Below are 14,684 nucleotides of genomic sequence, written 5' to 3'. Positions count from 1 at the left end.
TTGGCTGCCTCACACAAGGGCCAACCTGCTGCCACCCGAGGCTCAGCACACTGGTGGAAAGACAGGCCACCAAGAATCACGGTCCCGTGGAGAAGAACCTCAAACTGTTCTGCAGCGTAGGGAGCTGCGGGCCCCTCCCCTCAGCTCTGCAAGACCTGGCCAGTGCCAGAGGCACTGTAGTGGGAGGGGGGCTGGGGGTGTGCAGACACTGCACAACCAGGGCCCTGTCTTGCTCTGCACAGGGCCCACGGCCGGGTCTGGCTAGTGCTCCCTGCACACGTGAACAAACAGCGCTCTACCAACCCAGCCCAGGCTGCAGCCGCTGCCCCCGCGGGCCCATCTGTTCAGGCCCACAGAGCAGAAGGACGTCCAGGTGAAGTGTGCAGAGACTGGGACTTCCAGCCGAGTGAGCCCCTCGCCAACCAAAGTCACCCGAAGGACACCAGCACACAAGCAGCCTTTATTCTTCCCCCTCCACACACCTGTGAGCTTCTGCCATCCGGGAATCCACAGTCCACCCACCCAGTCACAGAGGGAGGCTGAGTGACAGCAATTTCCCCCTAACCGCAAACTAAGAGAGCTGAGGCTGATTTAAGAAACCTCAGGGATACAGCCCATTCACCAATTCCAGAAGGCCCAGACGTCCCTGTCAGGAGTTTCCAGTTTGGACAGGAGCCATGCTGCAGCTAAAGGACTGCCTGCTACAGAAAGTCCCTCCCTTAATCAGTGTCCACTTGAGACCACAGGGTCTCTACCCATCAACATGCACTTCTGGTCTCCTGATTATCAGACAGGTAACATAACAACTCGTTTTCTTCCAAACCCAAGCATCCCAAATCATCAAACCCAGACCGCAGCGTGGTATTTCCCTCAGGGTCTCTCCTGGACAGGGACAGTTGCTGGGGGAAGTGGCGACTGCTTGCTCCTCAGGGGTGGACAAGGAATGCTCAGCTGCCCTGTCAAGGTGTGGCTGGCCACTGTCCTGTGTCGAGGAGCCTCAGGCCAGACCCCTGTCCCACCGCAGAGCTCCCTGCTCAAGCAGAAAACATGAAGTCAAACAGAAAAGCAGCTCTGGCCCTGTGCCCAGCGGGTCAAGGGTGGCCGCCGGCTCCGCGTCATTTCCCTGTGAGTTCCAGCACCTTCTTCACCATGGCCCCGATCCCGTCGTGGATGTGGTGGAGGGCAGTCTCACACATGAAGGCTGGGGTCGTGACCACCTTGTTTTTCTGGTCCACGTGAGCTTCGTGCTCTGAAGTTAAGGAAAAATCATCACCCAGCAAAACCAGAGGCGGCGGCGAGCCTCGGCGGGCGTAGACTCTCCCCAGGTGCCCTCCCTGCCTCGGGGCCCCTGCTGGCCGCTGGGCCTCTCGGTCAGGTGGAAGACTGGTTTCCAGCTCCTGTGTCCAAGAGGACAAGGAAGCCTGGGAGCCCAGGGAGCAGAGAGCCGCTTCCAGAGGCACCGCTCCAATGCGCTCCAACGCGCTCCACCCGGGACGGAGGCTCTCCACGGCCCCAGCCCTCCTGAGCGCCGGGTGGTGCCTGGGCCCCCAAGGTCCCCACGGGCACCTCCCCTCACCGTGCTCAGGACCACAGACCAGGCGACCCAGGGTGCTGCCGTTCAGGGGACGCTCACTGACCACTCAGTGAGCAGGTGGGCAGTGGGTGTGGACACACGGGCTTCCCTGGCCAATGCAGGCCCATCCTCCAAACACATGGCATTAGGCTGGCCTCCCGGCCAAGGGCATCCACAGCAAAACCAGCAAGTACAGTTCTTGGGGACAAGGCCCTCTGCCAGGGGACCCTGAAGGGCCAAAAGAGAGTGTCCCATGTGCGCCATGTCACCACAGAGGCCATAGCCACCAAAAAGGATATGGTCACACCCTTCACACAGTGCTTGGCGCCCAGGGCCTTGATGGCCTCGGCAGTCCCTGCGTAAGGCCACTTGCCACCCTCTTCCTGCTCATGGCCCACGGTGACTTCAACACCTCTGAGCACTTTGGCCGCAAGGACAGGCGCGATACAGCACAGGCTGAAAAGAGAAAGCCTGCCGTGAGCACAGGGGCTCTGTGGAGCTGGGGCACTGTCCATACCCCGCAAACCGGTGCCTCGCAGGTGGTGGCACCGGGTGACCTGGGGCTCTTCATGAGCCAAAAGACCCCTCGGGGCACCCAGGCACTGGGCAGTCCTGGGAGAGCCAGCCCGTGAGGACCAAAGGGCACAGTGAGGCCAAGCTCCCCCAAGCCAAGTGGCTGACAGCCGCCCAGAGCCCCTGTGACACCCAGAACCCTGGCGTACAGGAACACAGACGTCCTCTTACTGAGAAAATGGACGAGGCCACTGGCCTCGTTGATGGTCTCCACTCACCAACAGGGAACACATCTGTACCCACTGCTCAAACCAGACCCTGTCTGGGGGCATGGCTGGCGTGGGGACACATCAGGTTCTGCTGGCAGTCTTGCTTGAGCTCTGACCTGTGCTGTGACCTTCAGTGTGCAGAGCCCAGCTGGTGTGCGTCAGAGGGCCCCAGGCGCAGAAGGCCAGGGGCTGTGACAGCCCCATCCACCCCCAGGGCAGAGCCTACAGTGCTCCTGTGGTGGCCAGGTGCCAAGGACAGGCCCGGTTTAAGGCACCAGTGCCTGCCCTAGGGGACCTGCTCTGCTCTCCACCAAGAGCTCTGACCCCAGACAGCCAATGCAGGGAAACCTCAGGCCCCTGGGTAGACTGTCGCAGTGCTGGGGTCCCCGCACAGCCCGCACCCCGACCACTCCTCCCATAGCGCACCTGGGCTTGCTCAGCTCTTCAGGGGTGCCCAGCCCAGGGGCCGTCTCCAGGGCAGAGCCACCTCCACACTGCACCGCCTCCAGCCGGGGAATGAGCTGCAACAGGGCTGGAGGACTGAGCAGCAAGTGCAGTGGCAGCTGTGGGCTGCACTGGGACGAGGTCACGTGGGACACTGAGCCTGGGCTGCGTGGGATTTCCTGAGGGAAACTCGCAGCACTGCCCGGCCACTGTGACCTGGCCCTTGACAGCTGTGACCGCACCAGTGAGAGAGTGGGGGGTGAGCTTGCACAGGCTCAGGGGCTGCTCTGATGGAGGACAGGGACACTGCTGCAGCCACGATAATTCTGAAAGTCCCCACCAGAGGGGAGGAGCCCCTCCTTCCTGGTCAGTTCTCAAAAGAAATGGACTCCCGAGGACAAGTGAGTGGTTTTGGAGCCCATGTGGCTCAGGGGGGCAGCTCCAGCGGAGGCTGCCCAGCCGCAGGTGCACCTACCCAATGGGCTTCCCAGCTCCGTGGAACTCCTTCAGGACCCGCTCCACGTCCTGGTTGACTCTGCAATCTTTCCCGTCGACAGCGAATGTGCTCCTGCCAGAGGAGAGGGCCTTCTCAGCGTGGCATGGCAGGCCGTGGTGTGGTGTGCCCACGCATCCACACTCCAGGTGCGACCCCACCCCCAGGGCCACCTCAGCCCACTAGCAACCCAAGCAAGCAGCGTGTGTGGATGTGCAGGGGTGCACGGCTGCCCACGCCCACGTGGCTACAGGCATGTTCCTGCTTCCCATAGAGCAGCAGGAAGGCAAGAGGCAGCTGGGAGGCCGCCAGGCATGGACAGAGCCAGTCTGCAACTACACCCAGCTCCAGGATCCAGGCACAAGCCCCGAAAAGTTCCAGAAAAAAAACTGCAACTAGCCTAAAAACAGCAAGAGATGCTTGCTTCACCAAAAAGGACTGAAACGACATTTGGCAAATGTCCACTTTCCTGCCTTTGAGAGCAGACCACTGGGGAGGCCTCTGCACTGGGGGGTGTGCAGCTGGCAGAACCTTTCACACTCACAAGTGCACGTGCCCCTGCGCCTTCTCCACGCTCTGCCTTCAGAACCTCGGCCTGCTCTGTGTTCTCCTCCCACTCTAGGTCCTCACTCTTCTGGTGGTGAGGGACACTCAGTGTCCTGTCGCAGCCACTATTCCAGAGGGTACATAAGTGTGCTGAACTTGCCAAATTCACCCTTTAAATGTGTGCATGTTAACTGTAACTCCAAACACCACTAAAAACAAACAATTAGAAACCCCTAGTGACCACCAGCAGGGACAACCTATCCTCCCCAGCAGGGCTGTGCTGGACAGCTTACAAACCAGCTCTGAACTAGACAGCACAGAGCAGGCTTCAGATGCTCCTGTCCGGCTACCTTTGGACCTTCCCATGTAAACAGGGCGCTGGCAGTGGTGGCCAGAGAGGGCCTGAGGTCAGGAGGGGGAGGGGGACTGGATCCCCACCGAGCCTCTGTCACTGCGGGACCCTGCCCTGCAGGCCCAGCGGCAGCCATTCTAAGGAGGGCCTACCTTTCTCCTGACAAGGTCACAAAGAACAGAATGGCAGTCAGAAAGACCGCAGCGTCTCCCAGAGCGGACTGCGAGCCCAGACAACAGTGTGACGGAGACCCACGGTCCTCAAACACCAAGGACTGCCCCAGAGTCGACTTCTAAGTTAACACAGGGGACACCAGCAAGCCACACAGGAGGCACGAACAAACCCTACCGCTGGCCTCTCACCCACGGGGCAAGGTGCCGATGGGCAGGGGTACGGTCACATGAACTCTTCTGTCTTTCAGGGGAACACTGGTCCCGTAGGAAGCAGAAACCCAGCTGACGATGCGCACACCCTGCTGTGTCCCCAAAACCAAAGGACACGGGAATCCAGGAAAGGCACGTGCCTGCTGCCTGCCCAGGGGGCACTCACCAGCTCCCCGGTTTGGGGACAGGGAGTGCATGTGAGGCAGGACAGTTCCTCGAGGGAGAGCGGTGTGGGTGCTGCAGCAGGGGTGGGAGCGGGAAGAACCCAGGAGCCGAGTTTCTGTATCAGGAAGGCCCAATGGGCCTGTCCCTCCCTTGTAGGTCCAGGGTGCCCAGAAGGTGCCCAGAAGGTGCCCAGAAGGTGAGTGGCCAACCAGGTTGCTTTATTCGTTGCCAGCTGAATAAAGGTCAATTTGTCACTGACCACACTGAGAAAAGGACAATCAGCGGGTACCCGGCCTCAAGGCAGCTGGCTGCAGCACCCGGGTGCGCCCACTCCTCCCGCCCAGAGTCTTAGGGCCTCAGGAGCTGGTTCAGTGGAGGTCAAGGCAGTGGAGGGGAGTCGGCTTTCAAACATTCAAATGACTCCTGCTGGACACATGGGTCAGGAAAGCCTCATGCCTGCAACCTAGGTGTGAATGCCACATGCAGGGGGAGGACACACGGGGAAGGGCAGCCAGATGGGCGGGGCAGCACGAGGGGCACCGAGAGATCAGCAGGCGAGGGTCGGGCGGCCCGGGCTATGGGGGGGCAGCACCAGAGGGCTGGACATGGGGCAGGCAGAGGTGCAGGCAGCTGGACTCTGGCTCCCACGGGGCACTGTGGCACTTGATAGCACCAGGGAAATGGCCTGGGGACTTGCAGAGCTCTGTTCAAGGCTCTCCCAGGAGAATCAGCATTGCCATCTCTAGGCTACAACACACCTAGGCCAGCCCCAGGAGGACTTCCACGAATGTCCAGGGACAGAGAAAGGACCTCTAGCGAACCTGAGGAGGACCTCCGCCTAAGACTCTGGCTGCATGCCAGGCCCTCAGTCACCAAGCTGCTTCCTACACAGCAGCCCAGGAGGAGAGCAAGCAAGGTCCTTCCCTCTTGGGCTACAGAGACCAATTTTCCCTTCTACAGGCTCTGAGAGAACTGGTCCTGGGAGGGAATCGCATCAGTGGCTGATTCTGCCCAGACGAGATCCACCAGCATGGAGCTTAGCTAAGAGGGCCACCAGGTGCCACGAGAGCTCAGAGAATGCAGGGAAAGAGACACGCCTCACTGAAATGCTACCTGGGCCCCAGGCCAACGTGGCTCCCTGAGCTGGACACAGGCAGGCACATAGCCAGACCTTCAGCTCAGGGCAGGTGTGCATGCTGCTTAGACCCTGAAGCTTAGATACGCACAGATTTTTGGCAGCTCCAAAGCCTCCAGGGAAGATGGCAGCATCGTGGTTGGCTGCACTGAGCTGAGCCAGGTCAGAGATCTTGCCTCGGGCGATCCTGGCTGACTCCGTCAAGACGTTCCTGGGAGAGAACACAGAGGGACACAGAGGAACAGTGTGCAGTCAGGAACAGAAAACAGGTACCCATGGGGACGCGTCCTGCGTGCAGCTTGCAGCACAGAGGGACTGTGTTCGTGTGTGAAGACTTGATGCTTGTCAATCAGCACTTAGGATGGCCACCCAGAAGAGGTGAGAGAATTCCAGTGGCCCTAAATTTATGTCAGAGGTTGGCCCTGCCCAAGGACTTGGAGCCTGGAGCCACCAGGAGTGGAAACTCATCAGGAGGTAGGAGAGAGGAGGGCGGGGAAGGCACCACTACTCCAGAGGTGTGAACCAGCCAAGGCTCAGTCACGGCAGGAAGCAACCGTCTGCCCAGGCTTGTGGGGCAGGTGCAGGCTTTAGGGGCCAGGGTCTCAGGAGGGGAAACGACAGGGGTCCTAAATGGGGCTCCCAGGAAACACAGCAGCAGCACCTGAGAGGCACCCCCTGTATGGAAAGGAAGGCGTGAGCACCTGGAGTCACAAGAGGCAGCACGCGCGGTGCTCCTACTCTTCCAGAAAGCATAGCGGGTGGGGAATATCCCGAGCAAAGCAGGTGCTCCTGGACACACCTGCTTTCACTCTCAGAAGGCTGCCCCTTGGTGTGATCGACCACGTGCATCTGACGGACATCAGGGGCAAAGATCTGGACCTCAGCCCCGCCACGGCTCAGGTGCACCAGGATCCTACAGGGAGAGAACCACAAGACCACAGCTTGGGGCATGCCCAATCCAGAAGATTCATGTCAATGTGCTTTTGACAATGGATATCAGCTAAGTGACAGACAAAAATTCCTAGTGTTTATGGATACCATATTTGCTCTGCAAAGTTAGGGTCACTTTGCTAATGACCCAAATGCCAGTGGTGCCAACTCACCTCCCCCTGGTGGACCACAGCAGAACTGCAGAAGCTGGCTTTCGGACAAAAGAGGGGGCAGCCGGGTGGCGAATGGATGGGCGTCACAGCCCAGAGGTATTCAGGTTCCTAGGCACCCTTCTTCACTCAGAACCTATCTGACCTCCTGTAGGCTGCCCACATGAGCCTCCAAGTATTAGGGGACAAGCAGAAGAGGATGGTGGGAGCACAAGTTTAGGAAATAATTCTATAAAATGGGCCCATTCTGCTGACCCCCACATGCTTTCTTCCTTTTTTTTTTTTTGGTACCAGGATTGAACGCAGGGGCACTTAGCCACATCCCCAGCCTTTTATATTTTATCTAGAGACAAGGTTTCACTGAGTTGCTTATGATCTTGCTAAGTTGAGGCTGGCTTTGAACTCACAATCCTCCTGCCTCAGCCTCCTCAGTCACTGGGATTACAGGTGTGTCCCTAGCCCCATATTTATTTTCCAAGAATCAATTTACCTGAAGCCCTGCCTGGCCTGAGTGGACAGGCTATGTCACATATTCCTCAGCAAACTACCTGCATTAAAAATGCAGGACTGAGATAATATTGATGGGAGAAACCGAGGTTACCCTGAAGGGGGAGACTTTTGTGAGCCTTTTCATAGACCAGATTCTGAAACCGAGGGAGATAAGAATAATTCTTCCTAACTATAAAATCTATAAGAAGGTATGGTTAAGAATCCAATTAGAACTGGTCAGCATAGGACAAGGTGACCTAAGTTGTCAAGGCAGTGGGAACTTGAAGGGTCTGATGTCACCTTGCTATCAGTCAAAAGTCAAGAGGTGGACCTGGGCGGGACTCTCTGGAAACTTTCCTGGGATCCCAAATAAAACTGGAGTGCAGGAGAGGTACTTTGTCCCCCTCCTCTCTGAGACTTCCCACTCTGTCCCTTGAGAGTGTCCCCTTTCCCTTTTCTTACCCTGCAGTAAACGCATTCCTGTTACCCTAAGCAACATGTCTGAAACTTTTCTGACTTGATCACAAGAATGGGGTTTGGGGGGGGGGGGTCTTTGTGCTGCCTCAGTTTCCTGGAAGGCCCCAGCCCTGTAATAGAGGGGACAGCAGCAGGTATGCAACACAGAAGAATGAGGGGCCTCTGGTTACCATTCAGGAAGTCCCATTGCTCATCTCCCCTAACTTTCCTGCATGAGCAGTGGGGGAGAGGTGCAGAGCTACATAGGAACAGGACAGAATGAGGTCCACCTCTCCAAGGGCACTAGACCACAGTGGGGGCAATACTGGAATTCACTAGGGTTTTCCTCTGTCTGCCACAATTCCAAATACCAACAAGTCCAGGTTCCCTAATCCTGCCCAGAATGCTACTCTGACTACCCCCCCATACACAGAGGAGGAAACTGAGGCAGGAAGGGTCATAACTTGCCCAAGATCACACAGTGCCTGCAGATAGGATCTGGTCCTAGTCACCTTAATGCTTCAAATAGTGCCTTGCCAATTAGCCCAGGACATCCCCATTCACTGGCCAGTTCCTGCCTCATCTGCTCTTTCTATCCATGCCCAAATCAGGAAAGGCATCGGGCCCTTTAGTACACCAGCTCAACCACTCAGAGGCTCCTTATGTCTGGGCCAACTCCAGGCCCAAGCTAGCACAGTGGGTAGCACCCTCAGGGTGGCTGCCCTGCAGAGCCATAGCCTCGGGCTCCTAGTGGATGACGTTCCTTTCTAACCTATGAACCAGAAGTGAGGTGGGGGATCTGCCTGTGGGCACTGAGCCCCCTACTGCCTGCCTACCTTTCCAGCAAAGCAAAAAAACCCCAGTTACTACCTCGGCCACTAGAAGATTACCTTCTGCACCCCACCAACAGATGAAGTTAGCTTCCTTGCAGAGGAAACACCAAGTGCACTAAGCCTGATCCCCAGGTTTCTATACGTAACAAAAAGCAAGTGAAACGTCACCGAAGTGAAGACAACTTTTGCCATTTTTAATGCAAGAAAAGGTATGGACGGGCTGGGGATGTGGCTCAAGCGGTAGCGCGCTCGCCTGGCATGCGTGGGGCCCGGGTTCGATCCTCAGCACCACATACCAACAAAGACGTTGTGTCCGCCGAGAACTAAAAAATAAATATTGAAAATTCTCTCTCTCTCCCCTCTCTCTATCTCTCTCTCTAAAAAAAAAAGAAAAAAGAAAAAAGAAAAGGTATGGACAATAGGAGCTTTTCTAAATCGCTGGAGAGCTCCCGCTGAGGACTTACGCTGAGGCCTCGTGGATCTCCGACCCGTCATAGACTCCGCAGCCCGACAGCACCTGCGGAAAGAGGGGAGCTGACCAGGGGGCGAGCTCGGCCGGCCGGGACCGTGCAGGGCAGGGGGCGAGCTCGGCCGGCGGGGACCGTGCAGGGCAGGGGGCGAGCTCGGCCGGCCGGGACCGTGCAGGGCAGGGGGCGAGCTCGGCCGGCGGGGACCGTGCAGGGCAGGGGGCGAGCTCGGCCGGCCGGGACCGTGCAGGGCAGGGGGCGAGCTCGGCCAGCGGGGACCGTGCAGGGCAGAGGGCGAGCTCGGCCGGCCGGGACCGTGCAGGGCAGGGGGCGAGCTCGGCCGGCGGAGCCGCACTCACCAGCGCGACCCTGGCCCCGGGGCGCGGCGCCGAGCCGTGGAGGGCCGCGCGCGGGGAGGGGGCCAGCCCACAGAGAGACAGCGGCCGCAGGAGCTCGGGGAACGGCGCAAACGCGGAGGCGACCACCAGCCTCGGGGCCACTAGGGCCCTCACGGCCGCCATTACAGCGCAGAGACTTCAGGGTCGGCGGGTCACGCGTGGCGGAGCCCTGAGCAATAGCTGGAGCTGCGCAGCTGCGCCGTGGGGCGGATCCCGAGCGCGCCTGCGCAGTGGCCGAGCTCCTTCGCGCTCCACCCCTCTGAGCGCGCGCCTGCGCAGTGGCCCTGGGAGCGCTGCTCCGCCGGCTTTAGGCCGCCCCACTGGTGGTATCCGCTTGTTCCTGTCTTGTAACTCTTCAGCGCCGTGCCCAGGGTAGCCGCGCACACCTAGTTTGTGACCACCCGCTCTCGCGCTTGCTGCCCGCGTCTCCCAGTTGTGACCCCATTGAGTCCCCGCTAGTGGCCGCTTTCCGCTGGCCCGCAGTGGATGGCGGGGCAGGCTGGGCAGCAGCCTTCCTCCCGGATTTACCAGATGCTCGCTGTTGGAGGACTCTGCAGCAAGTGATTTCACCCAAGGTCCTTCCTGTCCTAAAGTGACCGTCATTAAGACTTACTGTTAAACTCTACAAGATTGGGAGTCTAGAATAACAAGCACGAGGCATGGGGGACATGCCCTCGGAAAGTTCCACTCCTTACTCTTGGGCCTCTGTTCCGACTTCCTTATTTCTGGGGCGGGGACCTGAAGAGCCCCCTTGGAACCTTCTCCTGCTGCTGGGGAAGGTTCCCTGGAGTGTGCTGGCTTCTTATGGCTCCTAGGGCACATGACACCAACTGCTGGGAGTGTTGATTTCATTTAGGGTCCCAGGATGGAAGGCACCTATCCCTTTTACGATTAGGCAGCCAAACGCACATAAAGATTATTACAAGTGCAGGGACAGCAGCCCATGTGGAGTCAGTTGTGGAGAGGGCCACAGACTTCCGTCGGGGGAGTTAACTGGTGGCTTAAAGCAAGCAGGCCAAAGTTCCAATTGCCATTGTGGCATATCTGCCCAGTTTATACAGGGTGTGGGGAGTCAGTGGGGCCAATCAGGCAGGGAGGTGGTCACTAGGGAGTAGCAGTGTGAGGCAGAGATACCTGGAGAGATCACATTGAAGAAAGGGGACGAGGGAGCAAATAGTGGAAATAGTCCTGCTCCTAGGAATTAAACATCAAAATGCATCCATTTTGGTTATCACCAGGCTAGGGATACAGCTAAGAGGTAGAGTGCTTGCCTAGCATGCATCCATGCCTAGGATGGCTCTGGGTCCCATTCCCAGCCTTATAAACAAACAAAAAAAAAAAAAAGAAGAAAAAGGAAAAAAAGATGAGGTAACCCAGATGGCAGAGTTCACTACCACAGATGGGTGCTAAGAACAAGACATGTGCAAGGCAAGGCAGACTTTGATTCAGTGGGTCTGGGAGACCAGAGTCCCACCCACAGGCTTGGGACACAGGGCAGAGGCTCCTGGGCCCTATTGCTGAGCTCCGCCTCTAGCATGTCACCCAGAGCGCTGCTCAGCTAGTCACTGGACATGGATATCACCAAAAGCCTCAGGTGAGGAGGGAGCCTAGAAATCCTATATAGGGCAGGTAATAGCAAGGGACCCTATTTTCCAGTCTGTGTTGCAGAGATTATATAGGATCAAAACCAGTATTACCAGGCCTGAGCGCTTTGTTTCTAGTCTGCAAGCTTCTGTGTAAGTGCAGGTGGCTGAAGCACTTGGGTTAGAACACCCTGTGAGTCTAATGATGGTCTGGTGGTAGCAGCTCCCAGCACACTGGGTGTCACATGAGCCATCTTCCCCAACCTGTGGTGTGGCACCAGCTGGAGGCAGGTGGGCATGTTATTAGCTCCAGCAACTAGAAGAGGTGGCTTGGGTGCACCATCCACTGACCTGGGTCTCACTGCTGGCAAAGAGGCTGTTTGGTCCTGGTAGACAGCATACATGTGTTACAAGGGTGAAGCACTGCATGGGGGAATGGTGTCCCCTTCTGTGTTGTGGGGAGCCACTCTGAATGACCATGCCTTCCAATACTGATGCACCAGGCTGTCTTCTTTGTGGGTGCACCCCTGGGGTTTACACTCACCTGTTCCCTTGTAGCCCTGCCCCTTCTGCCCATTTATGGATAGAACCTTCTAAGAACAGTGTCCCCTGCAAGAATTAAGCTGACTTTCAATCTCTCTCTCTCTCTCTCTCTCTCTCTCTCTCTCTCCAGCCTCTCATGACTTTCTCTTCTTCTCCCTTTTTGGGAGACTGAGGTCAAGAGCCAGGGAAAGTGTCCTGAAGCTTGTGTAAAGGTAAGTTGTGTCTGTGTCCCTACAAATTCACACAAGTGACCTTAGTTCAGCTGCCCATGCTGGCAGGTGGCGCCTGAACAGGGACATTGGGGGGAGGTGAATTTGGAAGTAGACTTCGGTGAGCATGCTTTAGAAATTCAGAGAATTGGGCTGGGGATGTGGCTCAAGCAGTAGCGCGCTCTCCTGGCATGCATGCGGCCCGGGTTCGATCCTTGGCACCACACACAAAGAAAGATGTTGTGTCCGCCGAAAACTAAAAAATAAATATTAAAAAAAAGAAAGAAATTCAGAGAATTGTGGTGTTTTGGGGTTGTGAAAAAAGCAAACAAATTGAGAGCCAGGGATGTTTAAAAATTATTATTGGCAATTGCACATCTTCAGAAAGATTTATCTGATGATCCTGGACACTTTAATTAACCAGAGAGGGAAACAGGTCAAAAGGGCCCAGCTGGCTCAATTCCTAAAAACAGTGACATATGCCCGTGGTTTTGTGAAGATGATTTGCCAGATTTGCGTACTTGGGAAAGGCCAGGTAGAAAATTGCCTGAAGGCTGCCTCTCTGCCAAGCTATCCAGGGGCACGATAGAAAATATTCAAAAAGTCTTGACTGCTCTAGAAATGTGTCTTTTTGATAACCCAGACAAAGACCAATGGTTTTCGGAAGATTTGTTGAAAGGGCTGCAAAAAGAAATTAGAAGACTGGAGCAAGAAAACAGCCCACAACTGCTCCCAGGCAGTTTTCTCTATCTGTAGCAGAACTGAGGGCAGAGTAAATTCTCGCCCAGTCTGCAGCTCACAAACAGCAGAGGGCCTTGGGGTGAGAACAAACGTTCAGCCACAGCTGAACCAGAGACAGTGACTCACCAGCAGCCAGCAGAACTCATGGGTAGGGGCATGTGCTAGAGAGGAAACCAGCCCTGATTGGGTTTCCATGAGGCTGATCCAGGATGGAGGGAAGGAAAATGGACAGGAAGATACTGATGAAGCTAAGCCACAGTCTGAAGAATCCCAATCAGAGAGTGAGACTGAGCTGGAGGAGGGCTTTGGTAGGTTATGTTTGACGGGCCCTGCGTCCACCATTCTGATCTGGCCACTCTCCTCCAGGAGAACGAGGTTCAATAACTATTCTGTACTGGCTGTAGCCACACTTTTGCCACGCCAGTGTGGCCTTAGGACAGCACTGGAGACGGGGAGGACGTTGCAGGTTTTCAGCTTTTCCCAGTTTTTGAGCAGGTTAACAAGCAAAACCAATGTGTCCATGTGCATGCTGTGGTTCCTTTTAAAACTCTAAAGAACTCAAAAATTCTTGCTGTACTTAGTCTAAATTCAGCATTTGTTTAAAGCCTGCTCAAGTCTTTATGTAGTGAGCCTCTGCCCCTGCATGATTGGATTACTGGCTAAAGCATGCATGCCTTTTTTTTTTTGGGGGGGGGCGATTATTTATTGTGGCAGTCCAACTGGACCAATTATTGCACCGAACAGGCTGAGAGAAACTGCAGGCAAGGCTTTGAAGCCCCTCTAGAGATGTTAACTGGAACTGGAGATTTTGCCAAGTTGAAAAGGCAGCTAAATTATGATCTGCCAGTTTACGATCAGATTAGCTATTGTCGAATAAGCTCATTTATCTATTAAGCTATAATCACAAAAACAGAAAGGGGGAGATGTGACTAGAACCCCCCAAATAACCTCAATCATGCTCTGTTTGTTTTAAACTTTCTAAACTGTGACTCAGAAGGTCGCCCTGCAGCTGAGCAACACGTCTTCCACAGCAATAGGCCCTTTAAGGAAGCGTGGAAGATTTGCAGACTGGCCAATGGAGAGGACCAGATCCAGTGACTATGTGGGGCAGAGCTCATGTTTGTATTTTCCCAGAAGGTGCTTTTCTTTCTATTTGGGTACCTGAAGGTGCCATCAGACATGGAGGACCTAGAACCAAGATTCAAAGATTGAAACAACTGAGGATCGATCCAGAGCCACCAGACCTGTCTCCCCCCAATAAGAAAAATTCAAAAGAAGAGGGGAAAGAAGATGGCCCAGAGACCCAATAGTGAAGCTACCCTCATGGAAGCAGCTAACGAATCTGATGCTGCAGGCTGAGCAAATGACTCCGCAGCAAGGAAAAACTAGGTCTCTAACTATGATGCTCGCCACAATACTAGCTCTACCGAGCTGTGAGGTAAAGGGGAATCAGGGAGAAACCTGTTGAGCATATTTTCCAGATCCACCTCTTGTACACTCAGTGGTGTGGACTGGAGAATCCATCCCAGTATTTACTAATGACTCATACACGATGGGAGGATTTACAGACACCCATATTACTGTCACCCACATGACTGGATTTACTTGTCTGGCTATAGTGCTCAATTTCCAGGTGTTGGTCCCATGATAAACATGCTGGCTGTCCAAAAGTACCCTTTGAGGAAAAGACAGCAGTTGGGGGACCTAGACCAGCTAACCGTACTATCCCCAGAGACTCAAAGCATTAAATCAGATCAGTTATTAAAATGGAACTTTCAGGGCTGGGGATGTGGCTCAAGCGGTAGCGCACTCGCCTGGTATGCGTGCGGCCCGGGTTCGATCCTCAGCACCACATACAAACAAAGATGTTGTGTCCACCAAGTACTGAAAAATAAATATTAAAACATTCTCTCTCTTTAAAATAAAATGGAACTTTCTCATAACAAGCCAATCATTTCAGCAGAATGTCCATGAATACCTCACTGTCTTAAC

The 14,684-nt window shown here is 55.5% G+C and overlaps 1 protein-coding gene and 1 long non-coding RNA gene across 5 annotated transcripts; one reads left to right on the top strand and one right to left on the bottom strand.

Moving 5' to 3' along the window:
• Positions 1-440: 440 nt before the first annotated feature.
• GATD3 (glutamine amidotransferase class 1 domain containing 3) lies at positions 441-9,834 on the bottom strand. Of its 2 annotated transcripts, XM_081301109.1 has the most exons (7): positions 9,578-9,831; positions 9,216-9,268; positions 6,673-6,786; positions 5,965-6,084; positions 3,275-3,367; positions 1,881-2,029; positions 441-1,249 (listed from the first exon to the last, which is right to left on the bottom strand). In XM_081301109.1, the coding sequence occupies exons 1-7, from the start codon at positions 9,737-9,739 to the stop codon at positions 1,116-1,118; spliced, it is 825 nt and encodes a 274-aa protein (XP_081157235.1). In that variant the 5' UTR covers positions 9,740-9,831; the 3' UTR covers positions 441-1,115. The 2 variants fall into 2 exon arrangements, with proteins under 2 accessions (XP_081157235.1, XP_081157234.1); XM_081301108.1 differs by lacking the exon at positions 441-1,249 and having other exon boundaries at positions 1,615-2,029; positions 9,578-9,834.
• A 146-nt stretch (positions 9,835-9,980) lies between these two features.
• Positions 9,981-14,076, top strand: LOC308652935. 3 transcript variants are annotated; one of them, XR_014022940.1, is made up of 3 exons: positions 9,981-10,191; positions 11,873-11,954; positions 13,860-14,076. It is a non-coding gene; the product is annotated as an uncharacterized lncRNA (long non-coding RNA). The 3 variants fall into 3 exon arrangements; XR_014022941.1 differs by having other exon boundaries at positions 13,690-14,076; XR_014022942.1 differs by having other exon boundaries at positions 13,687-14,076.
• Positions 14,077-14,684: the final 608 nt, after the last annotated feature.

This window comes from Spermophilus citellus (assembly GCF_964194105.1).
Source record: "Spermophilus citellus genome assembly, chromosome: 7".
NCBI classification, from domain to species: Eukaryota; Metazoa; Chordata; class Mammalia; order Rodentia; family Sciuridae; genus Spermophilus; species Spermophilus citellus.
Note: the sequence above shows the minus strand (reverse complement) of the source record. Positions and strands in the feature narration are given on the sequence as shown.

Coding starts and splice junctions, on each gene's coding strand:
- GATD3 (XM_081301108.1), bottom strand. CDS start 9,739: ATGGCGGCCGTGAGGGCCCTAGTGGCCCCGAGGCTGGTGGTCGCCTCC. Junction 6,787..9,215: donor GAGATCCACGAGGCCTCAGC/GTAAGTCCTCAG, acceptor CTCTCCCTGTAG/GATCCTGGTGCACCTGAGCC. Junction 3,368..5,964: donor TTTGGAGCTGCCAAAAATCT/GTGCGTATCTAA, acceptor CTCCTCTGGCAG/GAGCACATTCGCTGTCGACG.